This window comes from Xyrauchen texanus, chromosome 37 (genome assembly GCF_025860055.1).
Source record: "Xyrauchen texanus isolate HMW12.3.18 chromosome 37, RBS_HiC_50CHRs, whole genome shotgun sequence".
Lineage (NCBI taxonomy): Eukaryota > Metazoa > Chordata > Actinopteri > Cypriniformes > Catostomidae > Xyrauchen > Xyrauchen texanus.
This window is the reverse complement of record NC_068312.1, coordinates 32,029,217-32,050,897: the sequence shown is the minus strand read 5'-3', so window position 1 is coordinate 32,050,897 and position 21,681 is coordinate 32,029,217. Positions and strand designations below refer to the sequence as shown.

Sequence of the window (21,681 nt, the reverse complement as noted above, 5' to 3'; positions counted from 1 at the left end):
CTAAATACCATGGTTAAACTATAGTTACTGTAGTGAGTCTAATAATTTTCTGTTTAGGCTCACAAATGTAAAAACAAAAATTATAATTGCGAATTACAATACATAAATAAGGAGATTGTGCTACATTTGCCCTGTGACGGTCCTCCACTTACTATGGTTGCCATGATTACCTAAACTGACCGCTCGCAAGCAGCTCATACTAGCCTATCCTGACGCAGGAGGCGGGACATGTGTGAAAAAGAAATCGCAAGTTGAACGTCCCTCGCGCACGCGCTCTACCTCTTTAATGTCTTGCGCTGTGGCCGCCTCCCGGTTTTGATCAACACGGAACAACAAATGTGAAAAATTCAAAAATAAACACTATTTTGAAGTTCCCGCACGCCCGTCCTTTTGAGTGTATCCTTCACCCCCATAAATGAGCCATGGCGGTGAGCTTCGGCAAGATCATCGTGGGGATTTATGTGGAGATAAAGCGCAGCGATGGTGAGTTCATATTTGGGTCGCTTGTTTCCGACCGTTAAAGTCGTTGCCCCGGTTCGGCTAACGGATGCTAACGTAACCTCACACATAAACCTCACAGAAACAACAGGGTTTGGTGGTCAGGTCTGATTAAAAATACAGTACGTTGAGTTTGGTCTGTTGGTGCTGATTGCCGTGGTAGTTAACTAGCTTGTGTGTCATTCAACATGGCAACGGGCGATTCACGTTAGCCACCTGCTAAACCCGGGTGGAGTTTGTTTAGTTATTCACAATGTGTGAGATCATGTTTTATTTGAATCCAATAACTGGATTATTTGGAACTGATTAGTGGGGAACTATTTATTACGTGTGTGTTTAATGAGAAACCCCACTTGATGAAGAATATAATTATTGAAGTTCTATGGTCTGGGATGTTAACTGTCTTTTACTCGCAAATTTAAGTTTTGCCTAAGAAATTGGATGTAAGTCAGTTTAAAGAGAGATAACTTAAGGTTAGTTTTGAGAGTCACTTGAGATTTGAACCAACCGTACAATTTTGACTCTGCTCCATAGTCCTGACTTGACCTCAGTCACAGATTGTGAAATCTGAGATGTTTCATATTTATAATGAGCTAGCATATATATAAATATGGACAGATGACTTTCGCAAGTGGCATGAGTTGTTGATGACAAGTCTTTTGAAAGTTTATGATTTGGCATCCTCTGTCCCCAAGAGTTTGATCTCGTCCTGGATTCCATTCCAACAGTTGGGACTTTTTAATTTTTATAATGAAGATTATATATAGTCATTCTGTAATGCCAAGTAAACCAATAGTAAATATAACTGTGAACAGCTGTTATGGGGCCAAGAAATGGCATAAAATTCTATCTGACCTACAGGGCCCACAGTGTGGCTATGACATACTTTGCAAATGCACACTGTTGTATGATTCTCCGTAAGTAGGGTTCTAACTTGTACCTTTCCGATCTCAAATCCAGCGTGCAATCCATTGCACCACATGGCCACAATATTAATATTCACCAAAAGGGAGATGACAAATTGAGAGTTCAGAATGATTGGTAAGAAACGTTTTGGGACAGCTAAGTGGTTTTGAAGTGAATCAGGATTTGTTCTGTGAAGAACTGCCTATGCTGTAGGAAGCCCAATGTGGAGACCCAAAGGGGAACAGAAGAACAATTTTCAAAACTTTACTTAGTGGGATCCAGAAATTGCCACACTGCGCCACACATTTGATACATCTCGATGACGGCAAACAGACGTGCCAAGTTTAAAGTCAGCACCCAAATGTGTTTGGTTATCTTTTGAAAAATTGGTGACGTTGTCTCCTTTCTGCTCTGGTACCCTTAAGACATGATGTTGATGATGCATAACATTTCTTTTAAATCAAACAAAGTGTTCAAAAGATACTTCACTTTTTATTAAAATTAGAAATGGTGAAGTGGAAATATGGCCCATAGACGTTATTCACACTAGCGCCATCTTTGATTTTTAGTGGGAATGACAATGAGTCTGTTTATGTTGGCTTAAAACAGTAAAGCTGAATGACTTTATATTTATTTTGTACAAATTAAATTAATATTGGCCTACTTATTAATATGACAAAACAAAACACAGAAGTCGAGCAATGTGACAAACTCTCCCATTACAATGACTGCTGTCATTCACTTCAGGTTTACACTGGGAACTGCATTTCAACGTGAGCTCAGTGACGCTCCTCACAAAGTTCTGCACTCTCGTGAATACTCTCATTAAAAACATGGCTGTCTAATCAGCATTATAAATCAATTATTTACATGGTGTCTATGATTTGATTATAATGGGAGCATTTTAGTTTTGTCATGTATTTAACATCTACGTTCAAAGCAAGTGGTGCAATATGCAATGAATCCAAAATAATTCCAAAGTGGTTTTCGCTCTTGTTCTACAGCTTTTTTTCAAGTGTCAGGTGATGTTTCTTCAGTATTAATTTTCATATGCCTCCACAAACAGAGGTGGAACATAAAGCAAGCATCTGGTTATTCAGATGGTTTAAAACTTGTGCATTAGGATCAGTTGTCATTACTGATAAGACGGAGGACCAATTTAAGTGGCTCTGTTTGGCCATTGCCGTTTCATTGCTCAGTGGACATGTTAGTTATTGGTTAGAATACTCAACCGCTGCAAAAAAATGTAAATGGAAACCATTTACACAAAAGAGCAGACTTTGAAATTGAATGCTGTAATTGTCAGTTTTCACGATTACATAATGTGGCAGCTGTAATCGTAATCGCAATTAGTTTTTCGATTAATTGTGCAGACCTATGCCATTGCCTCCCATTGGGAGAAGATCTGTAATAATAATAATAAGGGGGAAAAATCATTCAGAAACCATCAAAGCACCTTCGTTGCTTAGCCACTAGTTTATCCTAAACATGAAATTTACAGAAATAGTGGTGTAGATTCAGTCAAACCAGTTTTGTTGGTATTAAGAGATGGTATTACATTGGTATTGGCACCAAAGTTATTTGGTAGACTGTCAAAACAGATGAGGATAGTATATTTTATGTTCTCCCTTTTGAGAAGACAGTGTGATTTAATTTTGTGTTCTTTTGAGGTTGTAACAACTATAGCTAAAGGTCAAATAATACGGAAGCAGGTCATGTAGTTACCTACAAACTCCGAAACTGGCATTTCTCTGTGCGGTCAGCGCCTCTTCTATGAGATGCGCGAATGTCCCGATCTGAGGGAGGAGAGATTTAAACTGCATTCGGCTGATAAACTCTGTCACAGGGGCGCTCGTCCCTCGAGTGCACGCGCTTGATTCAGCTAGATTATAACGCGATGGCTCGCGACTTATTGAATCATAATATATGTCACTGTGCATTTCTTATAGTGAAGAAAATTGGCAATATGCGGCTTTATTAATAAGAGTTTTTTTTTTTTTTTTTGTGAGTTAAAGATGGATTGAAGTGAACAGAAAGGTGAGAGAGTCTTCACCCCATTGTACACTGCAACAAAGTATGTTTTTGATTTGTTTTTGTTTTGGCTTGCTTTCGAATATAAATATCTAATACTAATTTAAAACAATGTTCATTTACTTTAGGAACTATACTGCAGAATAAAGAATTGTTATCTGTGAATGTTGAATATATATGAAAAATACAAATAGAGAATAGAACTTGAATATAAGTATATTTTGTCTGTACTACGCTTACAGAAGTTAAACCAAGTGAAAAAAATACACGTATATACAAAATACACTTACCGGTATATTTAAGATAAATTCTCTTAAAGCAAGTCTTAGTAAGTTGCTTTTCAAGTAAATTGATCTTGTTTTAAGGATTTTTAGACAATTTTAAATGGAAAACAAGACAAAAATACTTGATAACAATAGGATTATTTTGCAGTGAATTTCTTCACTGAATTAAACTTAATAAAAGTATTTTTTCCTTTAATTCAGTGAATGTAATTTAGAGGTATTTTTAAAAGATGATTAATTCGGGGCACAAGGTGAATAATCGGTTAAGAGCTAATGATTAATTGTGGCAATAATCGCAGAATAGTCAAATAATTGTTCTAATGATCGTTAGATTAATATATTATCAAAATAATCATTAGTTGCAGCACTATTACAGAGAAACACTACACTGTAATAATGAGCCTTTAAAATATAAATTTTTCAAGTGCATGCAGTGATTTTTTTTATTTTTATTATTAAGAGCAGATAATAGAAAAGTCATCTATTGGTATGTATGACACGTTTTTTGTTCGGAGGCATGCAGTCTCATGGAACACGCACGTGTTAAAGGTTCTCACTCTTTGTTTCTGTCTTCTGAATTTCTTTTTGCAAGAACAGTATCATCTATGAGTGCTGCAAAAGACCTCAGACATCTCAGCTCAGGAGGTACTTTGAGTTCAGTTTGCTTTTTCCACAGACCACAACTCTGCAGCCTATACATCTGTAATTAAAACATACAATAATACAAAAACACTTTGACTTCGAACCATGATTTATATTTCAGTGATTATTAGCATCATATTATTTTTATATTTATAATAGTTTTTATGTCTTCATTTAAGTAATGTTTAGATGGATACTTGCCTGATGGTAAATGGCAAGGTTGTTACTTATATATATTATTATTATTTTTTGATCTCTTCGTTATTTTAATTGCTTTTTTGTTTCGTTTGGAGTGCAATTTGAATTTAGAAATGTATTTGATTTAAGTTTTTCATTTTTTTTAAATAAAGTAATTCAATTTTCAATGCGAAATCACTAAAGCATGAATATTCACCGGAGGGGTTGCTGATGTAATTGGATATTGCAATCTCAATATCATGAAGGAGGGAACAAAACAAAAGTATTACAAATTTTGATTTGAATTTTGGTAGAGAATGCACAGATGAAGTAGGTTCTTTGCCAGAGAGATGTTGCCCTTCACAACTTTTGTAAAGCCATCTTTCAAAAAGTTTCTTTCCAGTTTAATTTGAATTTTTCGTTAAAATAAATAAAAAGTTAAAAGTTTTAAATCAAGGCATATTGCTTTATTGTGTAGGCTTAACCCTAACCCTGCTTACAGGAATAGTTCACCCAAAAAAGAAAATTTGCTGAAAATGTACTCACCCTCAGACCATCCAAGATGCATCTGTGTTTTAAGATTTCATTTCAGGCCTCCTCCTTTAAACAATGCAAGTGAATGTACTAAAATACATTTATGGTACAATGATGCATTATCTTCCACATGATGCATGACCTTACCAACGAGCTTACGTCATCCCTCTCATGAGCGCGTGTCACAGAGATGTACAGAAGTGAACATTTGTAGTTAAAAGTATTGTTTTGTTTCTAAAAACAATCAATCGTTTGCATTCAGAAGAACTTTATTTGTTGACTGGAGTCTGGATTATTTTGATGCACCCCAAATATGCATTTTGGACCATCCAAAAATAAAGTACATTCAATTCTATTGTTTAAAGGAGGAGGCCTGAAATGAAATCCTAAAAATCTTAAATTCTGTTTTGATGAAGAAAGAAACTCAGATACATCTTGGATGGACTGAGGGTGAGTAAATTATCAGCAAATTTTCATTTCTGTGTGACCTATTCCTTTAACGAAAATTACCCCATAGAACCAACTAGCATCCAACCAGCAGTTATACGTCGGTACAGATGTTAATACAGCGGTATTTCGTCGGTTTCCTGTTGAGTTTTTTTTTCCTGCAACCAACCGGCCAATCAAAACTTGGTCAACCAAGACTCTTCTCATCGACTACTAGCCTTTGGTCGATTATTAGGGGGCAGCCCTAACTTGCGTCCTGTTGTTTGTACAGATAAACGTGGTTCCTTCAGGCGTTTGGAAATTGTTCCCAAGGATGAGCCAGACTTGTGGAGGTCTTTGCTGATTTCTTTTGATTTTACCATGATGTCAATCAAAGAGGCACTGAGTTTGAATGTAGGCCTTTTAATATTTCTACAGGTACACCTCCAATTCACTCCAATTACCCTATCAGAAGCTAATTGCTTAAAGGCTTGACTAAATTAGATTTTCCAAGCTGCTTAAAGGCACAGATAACTAACAGTTAAGTGTATGTAAACTTCTGACCCACCGGATTTGTGATATAGTCAAATAAAAGTGAAAAATCTGTCTGTAAACAATTGTTGGAAATATTATTTGTGTCTTGCACAAAGTAGATGTCCTAAACAACTTGCCAAAACTATAGTTTGCTAATATGAAATATGTGGAGTGGTTAAAAAATGAGGTTTAATGACTTCAACCTAAGTGTATGTAAACTTCTGACTTCAACTGTATATTTTTGTCAATAAAGATAGTTCTAAAAAGCAGGTAAAACAGATCAGATTGATGCCAGTAGTGCATATCAGGATATGTTTATCTTCCTGCGTCATATGATGAGACTCATCCCATTTTAATTAATTACATTTGCTGAAACAAAATGTAGAAATCTAGAAGTTTCATAGATGCTGGGCCTTTTCTATTAACTAGGGCTGTCATGATTATGAAATTTGGCTGATGATTAATTGTCAAAAAAATTATTTTAATTATGATGAGTAATTGTCTCTTAAGACTTTCATGATTAACTGTCATATAACTGTCATATTTCTTAATGTGTGCTTGTTCTGCATGTGTACGTCATACACCTCAAGATGTCATTTTTACACATTTAACTTGAAACATAAAAAAGTAAAACAAATAATAAAATGGGTATATTTGATTTCCTTTTAAGGCATTAAAACTTAAGAATGACATGAAATATAATGTTTAAAATATCAAAACATTTCTAAATACTTAAAATACATCTCTAGTTTTGGTCAATTTTACATTTACACTGTTGTTTTTGAACTAATTTATTTTCTATTATAAATCTTTATATAAAATATTTTTTTAATATTTGTATATTAATATATTTAAATAATATTTTACTATATTATATAGTAGTAAAATATTTCTGTCCTAATTTCTTCACATTCACACGTTATTTTTAATGCTCTTTGATTAAACAGATGAGCTCTTGTTTCATGAAGCAAAACCTTGAAGATGGCTGTGTTTGTTCGGTGTTGAACTTCTGAAGTATCCTGAGGAACAGGATTTCTGCTTTCATGCTGTCTTTTTCATAACCTCACTTTTCAAGATCTCTTCAAACTTGTATAAAATTTTAAGTTAGTACATTAGTACACTCATCTCTGTTGGATATCTTTCAGGGCGAATACACCAGGCCATGGTGACCTCCTTAAATGAAGATAATGATAGTGTTACTGTGGAATGGATAGAAAATGGAGACACTAAAGGGAAAGAGGTAAGTCTTGTATCCTCATAGCTTCCTGTATTATTAATAATGGATGGAACAACATTCTTGTGTTGTTAGCGTGCCGTGCAGTATGAAACTTGGTACTCGGATAGTACAAGCACTCAGTCAATGGACTTGTGCTGTATTCCTTTTAAAATATGCATTCTGCTATTATGTAATCAGTACAGGAAATTCTGCTTAACTAGGATTTAAAAGGGTAGGATTTTTTTCTTGTAATTTTCACAGCTGTGTTCTAAATAGTGTCCTTTTTTTGGAACAGATCGATTTGGAGTGCATATTCTCATTAAATCCAGATGTTGCAGCAGAGGAGGAGATTTCCTTGAGCCCTGTAACCCCACCACCTCCTACGCCCAGCTCTGTGAAGGTCAACAAAATCGCTAAGGTTAGAATAAGATTGAATTTACTTGTTAAACTTGCACTCTGATTGTTATTTGATCCTTTTAACCTTTTGAACTGGTTCTGTTTGCGTGCAGAATCGTAGAACTATTGCACCGGGAAGGAGCGAAATACCATCCAGGGACAACAGAGGTATATTTGCTCATATATTACTCAGGACGTCTTCATTTGTAATTCAAATGTTTAAACATTTGGTCCATTCCTTTCTTGTGTTCTTCTCTCATTTAGTTGTTATTGATTGGTTTGTAGTGAGAACACCATTATATTAACTGCTTTTTAAAGGGGGTCATGTCACAAGGGATAACATTTTTCTTGATCTTTTAAAACTGAAGAGCTTCATGGACCATGATAAAACATAGTGTAACTAAAAATCCAGGCTCAAAAATATATAAAATGCAGTATTCATGCTGCAATAATTACTCGTTTTGAACTTCTGCTACCTTCTGACCAAGTGATGCTTAAGGGTTTTACAACACACTTGGTTTGTGTAAGTGTGATTTCCTTACTCTTGTGCATCCTGTTTTTTTATAGTTGGCTCAACTCGAGCACGGCCGGCCCAGCAGCAGCAGCCAGAATCAGCACCTCCTCCACCACCAGCACAACAGCCCTCTCAGCCCACACAGAGCCAGACCCAAAGTCAGCTAACTCAGCAACAACAAAATGGTAATATGACACTTCTCGCCCATTTTCAATCTGTACCCATCAACCCCTGTGTCCCACAGGAAAACGTTAAAAGTCAAAGGAGGCCTCCTGCAGAGGATGTGTGTCATACACTGTGACAGAAGAAGTCTGTATTTTGCAGTAAACCTTGTTCATCTGTCCTGTCTTGGCTCTGTCTCATCGGGGTTAATTTGGCCACCCCTATGAATGCTAGTGTGGTTTTTCATTAGACTGTCCATGACTGGACAGCTTTGATCTGTCTCTGAACTTCCCTGATTAATCCTCTTGCTTTGAAGTCATGAAACTTACATGAGTCTGGCTGCTGACTTAACCTGGAATCAAAATCATCAAACTGGTTGTACCTTCCATCCACAAGCATGTTTGATTGGCTTGTTCAGTTTAGAGGTGGAGTGAAATTCAATCCCTTATGGATTGTTATTATTTATTTATTTTTTTGAAATTTAGAACTATCCACAGACATTAATACATCTGAATTTTAAGGTTTCATTGATAACAGCAATGAGCAACCATAGAAAGTAAAAAGCTGCATGCTTTAATGAAAATGTTTAAGGGGATAGTTAAGCCAAAAAAATAAAAATCTATTATTTTCTCATCCTTATGTCAAACCCCATTTCACATTGTTTCTTCTGTGCAATGCAAGATTAGAAATTTTGTTGCTGTGTTGTCCCATACAATGAAAGTAAAGGGGGCATCTTATGTGTTCCACTGAAAAGAGAAAGTCATACAGGTTTGGAACAAGGTGAGAAGTAAATAATGACAATTTTAATTTTCATGTGAACATTTCCTTTAAGGTTGCTCTGATGGAGCATGTTGTTTACACAGAACGAATGGAGGAGAGTCGACTCTGATGCTAGCTTATTCTATTTCTATTGCTGAGCAAACATATTTTAGTGCAGATGTTTTTATGCAGAATCTAATGCTCTGTTTTTGAGTAGATTAAATAAATCTGATGAATATTAATGACACCCATTATTTGAATTTATCATATACAACATTACTGCTACAGTGGCACTGCAAACAGTAGCATCAGCATAACATGAAATAAACGATTTAGACAACAGGAGTGCACATATAAATGACTTGTAAAAGCCCTGCTCAATAAATAAGAGCTTTTTTAAGATGGAGAGGGCTGTTATTGGCGCTACCATGTGCCAGCTGCCAGAAGAACTGGCCTGCTTCAATGGCCACTCAGTCTGGATAGACACACATTGGGAGAGAGAAACAGACTGGGAGGCTGGCGGGTTGAAAGAGAGGAAGCAATTGTTGCATTTGCTTAGACAGAATTGTGTGTCGGTCTCCTCTCTGTAGCAGCGAGGAGGAAGTCGAATTGTGTGAAGGAAGTGGAGAAGTTGCAGGAGAAGAGGGAGAGACGTAGGCTACAGCAACAGGAACTGAGAGAGAAGAAAGCACAGGTCAGACTTCTCATCTTTCCATCTCTTGGTCTCATCTCTACTATCTGCATTTATTTGTAATGTGTTTCTCAGGTTTGACTTTGTTTATTTCATCTGATGGCGTTCTTGTTGTGAATGTGCTTTGTTGTTGTTTTGTCTTGAAGGAGACTGATACAACCATTCCAAACTATGAAATACTGCAGATGATTAGAGACTTCAGAGGAAGCCTAGACTATCGGCCTTTAACCACAACAGATTTGGTAAGCATGAACAGAAGTGCTTTATAAAGTGAATCTCATAAATCAAACATCAAAAAAACATTCATCGTAATTGCTTTGGCATTTAAATAATGGAGCCAAAGAGGTAAATATCACGAAAACATGTTCAGGTCATATTTCACTCTAAAATCAAAAGAAAAACTAAGAAAAAGCTCTTTTTTTTTTTTTCTTCGTAATCATAATTGTTTTTTGCTTTTTTTTTGCAACGTGACATTATTTTCATGCCAAATAAGCACATTTGCCCTTTAATCTTATAACTGTAATGCAAATTAAAAAAATATATCAACATAAATTTCAGTACAGAAAATGCTTCCATGATGTATAATCTTAAGTATATTACTAATTTTCTGCATTACAGTAATAAGAATTAGGAGCTAAATGTGCTTAAAGCTGCTCTACTTACTTTGTGCTCTCTAGCGACATCTGTGGTTGAAACTTAACATTGCAAGCAATTTGCAGAAGAACACTAAACGAGGCACTGCTATGCTGGCGGATGAATCTTATGATTTGAGCTTACCTGGATATAGCCATGTGTAATCATGACTGTTGATATTTAGAGCCGGAGTCATAATGTGTTATTTTCATGTTGATATTATAATATTATATGATTAAACATTTAAAACTGTAATATTACTTGCTTTGATGAAGATACACAACACACATTTTCACATGTTTTGAATGAAGGAATTTTACACTTATAGCGCTTTTCTGACACTACAGGCAAAGTGCTTTTACATAAAGAACAGCGGACTCAATCACTACCAGTATATTTAAATATACATTTCACGTGTTTTATCTGCTATTAATGTTTGTGTTGTAATACACATCAATTTAAGAGGTGATACTTGTGATAGGGTTGATACGAGTTCAATTTATTATTTTTATATTATATTGTACAGCCTCAGTTGAACATGCAAGTGAACCGTAATACTAAAGTAAATAAAATAAATTGATAATAAATAAATTGATCAATTGTCACACATTATACATACATTTCTGCATATACATGGTGAGATTATTTATTTTTCACATATCCCAGTTAAGCTGGGGTCAGAGTGCAGGGTCACGAATGCACACTATAACACAGTAAACATAAAACATGGATTCAATAATGATGGAGATAAAATATACTTTATTAAACCTGAAAATAATGTGCTTAAAAGTGCAATATAACAGTTAACAGTCAATTTCAGACATCATAAATATTAGTAAACATGTCACTGTAAATAGGACAAAAGTTTAAATCTGTGATTCTTTTTTTGACAGATTGAAGAGCATCGAATATGTGTGTGCGTAAGGAAACGACCCCTTAATAAAAAAGGTTAAAAAAAAAAGTTACAAAACAAATATATATTTTATTGTTTAGAATGCATTGTTAATTATCTCTTAATTGGGCATTTTAGAGTTGACAGTAAAGGACTTGGATGTCATTACTATTCCAAGTAAAGATGTTGTTATGGTCCATGAACCAAAACAGAAAGTGGACCTGACTCGATACCTAGAGAACCAAACATTTCGCTTTGATTATGCCTTTGATGACAGTACAACAAATGAAATGGTTTACAGGTAGAGGATGATTTTATATTTTGATATATACATTTTTCTTAAATGCTATTGTTAAATAAGCTAGAATTTCCCTTTGGATGTCAGGATTTAATTATTACGCTGTCTCCGCAGGTTTACCGCAAGACCTCTTGTGGAAACTATCTTTGATAGAGGAATGGCCACGTGCTTTGCTTATGGCCAAACAGGAAGTGGAAAAACACATGTGAGTGGTATTTCTTTTATAGCAACAGGGTAAAAGTACAAATAAATATAGCCACAAGCGGCAATTAACGGGGTCCAAGCACATGTGAAGAAGAGATGATGTCCAAAATAATTACATTTGATTCTGTGGATCCTGTGGACGCTGTTATTTTTGTGTTACATTTCAACTCAGGGATGCATGTAAACTACTCACCTTTTAGCTAAAGTCACCTTTTTTAAGCTCATTCACCCAAATTGTTTGGTAAAATTATTTTCCTTATTAAAATAACTTAAAACAGTTACTTTAAGCTTAAACAATTAAAAACTTTAAATAAAACTAACAAATCAACAAAAAAATGTACATCTTGAACACCTGCAATGACTTTCTGATCTTTTTTTACCTCTCATTAGTTTGCATCCCTGCAATTGCTCTGACAGCTGCACAAGTTATAGTGTACTTTCATGCTACAGGCCAATTGCTCATAATAGGTCACACCCAAAAACATCAGCGTATAACTCTGAAATGCCTTGAAGAATAAAATATTTTAACAAGTTTTTGTCAGGAGGGTCTTTAGATGATACATAACTCTTTGCATGTGAATCAGACAAATGGCCTGCTACCATTTCGAAACAGTAGGTTTAAAAAAATCAAAGAACCTGTAGTAGACAAATTTCATTTGGAAATGGAAATCAACATGAACATATGATTTTGGAGCAGTAATGGATTCAGAGGAAATACACATTTTTATTCTAGTCACAACAGTTCCAAAGTTATTATCTAAAACCTTAATTATTATAGCAACAGTTCTCACAAACTTTGGGAAACAGCCTAATTTCGGGAACCTTAATGTGGATGCCAAATTTCATAATGATCAGCCTTTCACAACGCAACTTATTAGCTGCTGAAATTTGATATGCATTTGTTGATTTACTCAATTGATATTTTATGAATATTTTAGCACTTGAACCAAAGAAGATTGCCTTCCTTGATGAAACGGTTACAGAGCTGTGACATTTCTTTCAGTTGTAGTGCAACATATGTCACTTTTAGCTTGCTCGCAGGGGTTTTAAATACAATTATTATTTAATTTCCATACACTATTTACAATCATATTTAATCAAACTACACAATGATCACTCTAAGACTTTATAGATATACATTTACATTTTTGTTAATGCATGATTTCCTGTAAAGCAGCTTTGAAACTATGTGTGTTGTGAAAAGTGATATACTAATAAAAATGACTTGACTGGGCAGAATTGGACAAAATTTTGTGAGCATCCTTAATACTTTGGCAATGTTAACCAAGTTTTGCTAAGTTTGGACTTTGCGTTTAGAAGATATAGGTTGATAAGCGAAACGATATACGGTTTCTGGTGCCCAGACACTTTTAATGCAGAAAAATAAGAACATTTGTACAAATACAATAGAGTAATAAATACATAACTTAACAATTAAAATGCTCTTGAGTACATAATCAGAACCACATTGTATGCACAGTTTAACCATTTTACATTCAAAATATCCACAACTTTATTGGCTTTTCCACAGTACTGTATTTCTTATTTTAATATACTACTGTTATAGGACATAAAGCTTACAATGATTGTGTTCTGTTTTAGACCATGGGTGGAGATTTTTCTGGAAAGAACCAGGATTGTTCGAAAGGAATCTATGCATTAGCTGGTAATTAATGTTTGTTAGAACTTTTAATTAGTTTAATCTCTTTTTATTTCCTTCAAGCAAGCTTATTCATATACTTGTTATACACACAGCTCGAGATGTTTTTCTCATGCTGAAGAAACCAAATTATAAGAAGCTGGACCTTCAGGTTTACGCAACTTTCTTTGAAATCTACAGTGGAAAGGCAAGTGGCTCTGTTTTACGTCATCTCTTTGTCTATAAAATAAGAGGTATGAATACCCTGTCAAGAATTTTGCCTACATGGTAAGGTGGTAGTTAGTAATTCATTGGTTCTGTAGGTGTTTGACTTGTTGAATCGGAAGACTAAGCTGCGTGTGCTGGAGGACGGGAAACAGCAGGTGCAGGTGGTTGGGCTTCAGGAGCGAGAGGTCAAATGCACGGAGGATGTCCTCAAACTCATTGAAATGGGGAACAGTTGCAGGTAATGCACAGTGAGGGGTACAAATATGCTTTGCTTGGGTGTTTGAGCATATCAGCCATCATATACATTAAATATTGCTGTAATTATCTGATGTTGCTCAATGAATATGACTTCTGATTCACTTTTCATAAATGATTGCGTGATCTTTAATCTGGAATCAGTTCACAGTAGGGTTGTCATGATACCAAAAGTTCAGTAGTTGATGCCAAAACTAGTGAAATGTAATCCATCTGTTATTTATTTTGTCATCATTCAAACTCCATTAGTTACATGCTGCTACTAAACAACGTATGTGGCAAAAATGTGTGCATGTGGCAACTTGTGTTCACACCCTGCAGGCTAGCCTACAAGACTCGCTGGCCCGTCAGGTAAAAATATATAGAAATAATCAAACCACCTTGAGATTAGCAGAATTATCGTAATATGCGTACACCGATATTTTCTTTGTGGCTGCCATGATCAGAGGGACAGTCCTCGGGTACCAAATTGAAATGGTTCCACAGATGCTGCAGAAAGATTGTACCAAAGTATGTTGATACCAAAGTCCCAGTACTTTTGACATCCCTAATTGACACTACATGCATCTGAAACCCCTGACCAAATTTTACCTTTTACTCTTCCATGTCAGGACGTCAGGTCAGACTTCAGCCAATGCCCACTCATCCCGTAGCCATGCCGTCTTCCAGATCATTCTGCGAAGGAAGGGCAAAATGCATGGCAAATTCTCACTCATTGATCTGGCAGGTAACGAGCGTGGAGCGGACACGTCCAGCGCTGACCGGCAGACTCGCTTAGAGGGAGCCGAGATCAACAAGAGTCTGCTGGCTCTGAAGGTCAGCACCATCCAAAAGCAGCCCTAGAGTATTAATGACAAGCTTTAGATATTATGGATATTTTATTATTATGTAATTAAATCTTTGATACAATTTTTTTTTACTTGATCTATCAGGAATGTATTAGAGCTTTGGGCCGTAATAAACCACACACCCCGTTCAGAGCAAGCAAGCTCACACAGGTCCTTAGAGACTCCTTCATCGGAGAGAACTCCAGGACATGCATGGTAAGTTTGATTAAGTAATCGTTCACACTCATTGGGATTTGGCATAAGTTAATATTAGGCGGTTTACACAGCTCTAAATTGTGACTGTTACCTTCCCAGATCGCCACCATCTCTCCTGGTATGGCCTCCTGTGAGAACACGCTGAACACTTTGAGATATGCCAACAGGTGAGGATGGAATATTGTGTACCGACAGTTTAAAATTATGAAAATTTAAGAGGAATAGGACTATTGTACTGTAGCTTTTAGCTGTTTTCATTTGCCCTTTATATGTAAAAAAAAAAAAAACATTTTCTTTTTTTTTTGAGATCTTAAAATGTCACTTTCAATGTTTGGATATTAATAAAAGTTATCTATATGGCTGTTGTAATTACTAGTGATTCAAAATGCAGGTGCTGATGTGAACAATACTTGTCCTAATTATACTTCTCTCCTGATTGGCTGTGCTCTTCTCCCCCTCTCTTCTCTTCTGTTCTTGACTCTCTTCAGAGTAAAGGAGTTTGGGATTAGCCCCTCTGACATCCCCTTCTCTCAGGGGGGAGGAAGTCGCTCTGAATCCTCTCCCACTTATGAGTATGAGCACACGTCTGCGCATTTAACCACCCTGTTCTAAATCAGATACACGCTCAATAGCAGTGTTGGGGAGTGACTTGCAGAAAGTCGTAATAATACTAACTTTAAGTCAACATGAATTCAAAATCGTACTTATTTACTTTAATACACATTCCTGGACTTATTTTAAAACGGATTCATTTCAGTATGTTGTATGTTGAGACCAGTTCAGATTCATTTGAGTCGTCACTCAAATGGTTTTCACCAAGATTGTAGTGTAATAAATATTTCAACGCTGCTATATGTAGCTCTATGTTTTCAGTTCAGTTATATAATCAATGTTTTTTATTTATTTATTTAGCATTTGGTGAAAATTTTGGTGTTTTATGTTTGATGCTTTCACTGTAAATTAGAACCTTATTGTTTTTGTGCCAAATAAATACTGTTTCATGTCTTTTAAGTATATAGTACAATCCGATTATATAGATCTGGTTATATTATTATTAAATTATTATATAGTTTTCTTTTGTATATATTGTGATGAGTAGTTTTTAGCTTTCCTAGTAGCTCCCCAACACTGCTCAGTTGGTAACAAAAGTCCCCTTGTTTGCAACTGATGCATGGGAAGACTCGTGCACTACAATGCATATAACCACAGTCTGTTGCGTTATATACTAGACACATTTGCTGCACTCACGACAATGGTTGTGCTTGGTGTAAACATTTTCATTTCCCCCCTGATCTGCTGTCATTTCATTTTTCTAACCCTGGGAATGTGTGTCATATTTGGTGGTGCTGTTTTGTCCTTCCTTCTCCTTTGGGAATAACTCATTAATATGATTATTAATGTTAATGAACAGTACACACAAATAATATAAAAACATTGATGACACCATAAACAGTCACAAAAAAACAGTCCATGTTGAAATATGTTTGCACAAATTGCTACATATATTCCTCATTTTTGGCCTCGGTTGCATTGTTCAGAAGACTGATTTTATTTGTATTTATTTTTTGCGTGGCTCTTGAAATGTTCAGTTATTTCGGTTTAATTTTATTTAAAAGCAAAAGCTCTTGCTGTGTGCTGGAGAAGGTTGAATTTACATTGTGGTCAATTTAATCATCGAATGCTTGTTAAACCTAAAACATCCCACACACGAATGCTCCTGCTGCATTATCCTCTGTTCACCCACTCTCTACCCACAGTGATTTTCTTTCCAACTACTCCTGTTCCCGCAACCCAGCATTTGTTTTACTCAAAGGGCAAAAGCCATTCAAATAGACAAGAAGTGTACACAAAGAACGTTTTGTTTTTCCGTTATTACTATTATCGGATGACGCATGACATGATGCCATCTGACTTGCCTGAGGTTGGTTTCTTAACACTAAACTGACCGTTTTCCAGTTTGAGTTTTACAACCTAGGATGACACAGTGTGTCCAAGCTTTGTTCTGCCATTCTTCTAATGCACCGTTGACTGCCGCCTTAGCCTGCTCTAAATGTTAGATCATTTGATTCTTTTTTTTTTTTCTTCTTCTTTTTTGTGTTCAAAAATTAATAACTTAAAAAAGATATCCACATTGGATATTTTAGACTTTTCTGTGACCATCCGCTACCGCACACCACACTTAAGAAGTACTGTCAGCTACCGCATTCAACGCGGAATTGTTAGCCCAAGCTGCGAGAAATCTAATCGGGTCCTGCAGGAGTTCTGTAGGAATGCAAACCTCTAGCAGAAACCTTAGGTTAAAATGGTAATCTTTTGGATATTAGACTTTTTTAAGCTGATGTAACTTTTTCCTATCCAAGCTTAATATGCAGAGGCAGCTATTAGTAAGCTGTTCATAGGTTAATTTTCTCAAAAACCACGTGTAACAAGGTAAAGGGGGAAGGAGGATGCGAGAACCAGCTTGACAATATAAATGTAATGTAAATTAAATTATTTAATAATGAACATAACCAAAAAGACAAACACACACAGGTGTTGGACAGTTGCCCATAACTCTCTCTCTGTCGCACTGCTGTCACCGTTCGGCCTTTATCCCTCTCAGAGGCTTGATTAGCCTGATTAGGGGCCGGGTGTGCAGAATCATGACCCGGCTCCGCCCTCTGCCCTGCCACACTACGCACTGACTTTGTCTCTGTTTGTTTAGAATGACCCTCTTAGACCAACGGTACTCAACCAATGGCTTGAGTTGGTGGCGAGTTTTTTGAGTATTTTAAACCAACGGTAGACGTATTCAGAAAGCTGTTTTGAAAACAGTTTATTTTTGCTATTACGGTTATTAGCTTTAAATAAACAAAGTTAAATTCCATTTTAACATAAGGCAAGAGTATACAGTGGCCATGTAAATGCTGCAAATTTTTGGGATTGTCAACCGTGTTTAAATGCAGACGTAACCCCCAATGTATCGTTCTGTGTGTAAATTGTTTACGGGAGTCACTCAAGAACCCGCAATGACTGACTCAAGTGTGTTTGGCTGCAGTGTGAACATGTCAAGTTTTGCTTTAGGAGGTAAGCCTTAGACGCATGGAATTTTCTAAATATAAAAATCCAGATTACATTAAAGAATCAGACATCTCCAAGCATTCATCTCTGCCCAGTTGATTGGAGTCCTGTGAGCTGTGCATGGTGTCATTCAGTTCAGCATGTTTAATATCAAAATATTCTTATAAACATGATGTCATCCTGTGCCTTTAGAGTAAAGGAGCTGACTGTGGATCCCAATGCAGTGACGGAGGGCATGCGACCCAATGTCAACGCCATCAACCAGCTGGAAATCATGGATGAGGAGTGGGATTTGGGCAATTCCCCTCAGAGAGATGACCTCAAGCTCCTCTGTGAACAAAATGTAAAACAGATCTTTACTAAAGTCTTTATTCGTAAAGTTACAGTTCACTCAAAATAATTAGTTCATCATTTACTCACTTTTATGCCTACACAGACTTATTTTACTTTCTTCTGTGGAACCCAAACAAAACCCATTTATTTTAAATAAATATTGTTATTGCCTATACAATAGAAGTCAGTGAGTTTCAAACTCTAAAAAGGACATAAAGGCAGCATAGAGGTAATCCATACAACTCAAGTGGTTAAATCCATGTCTTCTGAAGTGATTCGATAGGTCGCTTAATTTTTCCTTCAAAAAACGTTGTTTGTGTTCCGCAAATGAAAGAAAGTCATACGAGTTTGAGGTGCCATAAGGGTAAGTAAATGGTGACATTTTTAAATTTTGGGGTGAACAGTTCCTTTTAAGTGTAAGAAAGAAACAGTAGATTTTCAAATAAGATTGACATATGTTTCCTTGACTTCATCTGCTCTCAAATCAAGACACGCTACTGTATTAAAAGCTGTTGTTATTATATTTACAGGAAGAAGAAGTCTCCCCTCAGCTCTTCACGTTCCATGAGGCTGTGTCTCAGCTGGTAGAGATGGAGGAACAGGTTCTGGAGGATCACAGAGCTGTGTTTCAGGTGTGTATGGCCCTGTTTCCAACTGGTATTAAGGTGCGATTTTGGTGATCCGATCACATGATCTGAAACCACATACAGAGGCAGTCAAAAACGCATGTGACCACATTCCATTTGAGGTGTGAAATGCCTTGAATACCTTTTAGAATTTTTTTTTTTTTTGCTTTCTTTGTATATTATTACTTTTTTGCGGTTTATGATTATGCAGTAACACACTGACATAGTGATTGATGTCATCATGAACTCAGAGACCCTTTCCTCAAAATCTGTACACAAGCGATCACAGGAGATGCATTTGAGACACATGGTAATACCAGGTAGAAACAGGAATGGATCTCGGTCCACCACATTTGATCGGATCACTGAAAATGCATCTTAATACCAGGCGGAAGCAGGGCCTTTGCTTTTAAGAGATCATGATTTCCCAAAACATGCGTTGAACTGTGAAGAGGGCAGATGGCTAATGATGTTATTGATGCTCTCTGGGCTGACAGGAGTCTATCAGGTGGCTTGAGGATGAGAAAGTTCTCCTGGAGATGACAGAGGAGGTTGACTATGATGTAGACACATACTCCTCTCAACTTGAGCAGATTCTTGATCAGAAGATCGAGATCCTTATTGAGCTACGAGGTAATGCATCTCCTAGAATAATCTTTATGATTCAAAGAAGTGTTCAGAGTTTAATATTCTTGAGTCATCAACTGTGTGTGTGTGTGTGTGTGTGTGTGTGTGTGTGTGTGTGTGTGTCTGCTCACATTATCAGATAAAGTGAGGTCATTCCGTTCGACACTCCAAGAGGAGGAACAAGCTAGCAAGCAGATTAATCCCAAGCGGCCACGTGCGCTGTAGACTGGAATGCACACTCGCTGAGGAACGACAAATACAAGAGTCCTGTAGGCTACTTGATAGTATTCACAAGTGTTCTAAAAAACTCTTTCCTACTTTTCCATGTGAAAAAAATTAAAACGTTAGATAATTCTCTTACAAATCAGCAGAGGACAAAGAATGGGATTTTGCTTGTCATTAAACCTCTTGACTGAATGACGATTTTGTTGAGAAAAGCTTTAGTGTTTTAATTTTTTTTTTCTTTTAGTTTTGATTTTATTTATTTACTTTGTCATTGTAGGTATAGGGTACAAACTTGGATCAGTTGATACTCACATATTCCACCCTTTTGGGGTTGTTGTTTGTTTGTTTGTTTTTTGTACCACTGAAATCCTTCTTTCAGAGTTGTTCTTAATCGTATGCATGTACACTCAGCAACTGATTACCACTCCGCTCCTAGCATGACTGACTTGGTTCATCTGCACTTTAAATAACCTTGTTTTGGGGGTTTGTTTTCCATACTTGGCGCTGTGTAAAGCGGTTTTGTTGATTGGCTGTTATGGCATTTTATTCCATGCCATTTTTTTAAGGCATAATAATTGAAGTTTTAAGATGTTCTCAAAAAAGCGTTTGATGCACTGGGAGAGAAATGTTGTGCGAATGAATGTGAGAATTGTCAGCAGTCATTGTTAGATGTTGGCGGTTTGACAGCTGTCCCCTTCCACATGACCTTCCCTTTGACGTCTCAGATCAGTTTTTGGAATGCTTTTGTGCCATATCATGTTTCCTATTGGAAAGAAAGTTAACAGTCTACCAAAACACTCCTCCCTTAGTGTTTTACCTTTGAAACTTCCAACATTCTCACATCACCTGATAACATTTCTAACTACGTTTGAAACTACAGCAAGATTCTCATTGCAAATGAATTGGGAATAACACTTATCCGCTGCTGATGTTTTCAATGTTGGCACCTCTCATCTCGGTGGTTGCTAAATAAAGATTCAACAAATCCTGTTTCCTGGCTTTATTTTTTGCTTCTTGTTAATTTATACGTCTTGTTTTTAAGAGTCCTTAAACTGAGATTTCTTACCTCTGTAAAACTGAGGAGGAGATATTTGATTTAGACCAGAGAGATTATGGTGACCTGGCCTAAAGGATAAGAACTAAAGCAGCTCAGGGCTTCCAGAATCAGTGTGAAATATTTGTCACCAGTTAATTTCATAACTTAAGTTTGGTAGTTTCAAGCAAGCATGACTGAAGCATTTTTAATTGAATAAACCTTTATGAGTCCCAACACTTTTTAATGCATTTAAGCATTAAACCTGGACTGACAAGCATTTGCATCAAATAATTCTTAATGTAAATGCTTGCAAAAATAAAACCAGACATTCTATGAACAATGTATTAAAATACTGTTATTTTATATACAGTATGTATAAATAAATGGCTTTACTGAGTGTATTTTACACAGTTGTTGGCTTAGGGGGCGCAGTTTTCTTAAGATTTAATGTGGAACGACAAAGGAAGAAAACGAGGGATGCCTTAAATGAGCAGAACAAGAACAGCATTATTATAAGCAGATAGCACGAAGGCTTACATTTTCCACTATATTACTATGAATAACAGCTTCATATCAAGCAGGTTTATTCATTCACTATATGCATTTAGAATGTAATTAATTCTTAATTAATAATTGAAGATAATAGTATTTGTATCATAATTATATTATTTTAATAATATAAAAAATATGTATTATTTAAATAAATATAATTGACGTTTGTTTTTGCTTTTATTTTGAAATGCATACTTCCGGAAGGCGAAGTCGTCTCATTTCTGAAGCGTTTTTCACGCTTGTCTATCTCATCCAAGCTG

The 21,681-nt window shown here is 36.1% G+C and overlaps 1 protein-coding gene across 2 annotated transcripts; it reads left to right on the top strand.

Annotated features, from left to right (window-relative positions):
- Nucleotides 1-274: 274 nt before the first annotated feature.
- Nucleotides 275-20,817, top strand: LOC127631197 (kinesin-like protein KIF2A). Of its 2 annotated transcripts, XM_052109233.1 has the most exons (21): nt 275-483; nt 7,178-7,272; nt 7,544-7,666; nt 7,758-7,812; nt 8,212-8,343; nt 9,670-9,773; nt 9,917-10,012; nt 11,297-11,351; nt 11,434-11,596; nt 11,708-11,798; nt 13,400-13,463; nt 13,553-13,644; nt 13,760-13,902; nt 14,531-14,735; nt 14,852-14,962; nt 15,062-15,129; nt 15,451-15,534; nt 18,215-18,365; nt 18,886-18,987; nt 19,479-19,614; nt 19,748-20,817. In XM_052109233.1, the coding sequence occupies exons 1-21, from the start codon at nt 423-425 to the stop codon at nt 19,831-19,833; spliced, it is 2,217 nt and encodes a 738-aa protein (XP_051965193.1). In that variant the 5' UTR covers nt 275-422; the 3' UTR covers nt 19,834-20,817. The 2 variants fall into 2 exon arrangements, with proteins under 2 accessions (XP_051965193.1, XP_051965195.1); XM_052109235.1 differs by lacking the exon at nt 15,451-15,534.
- The last annotated feature ends 864 nt before the right edge of the window (nt 20,818-21,681 follow it).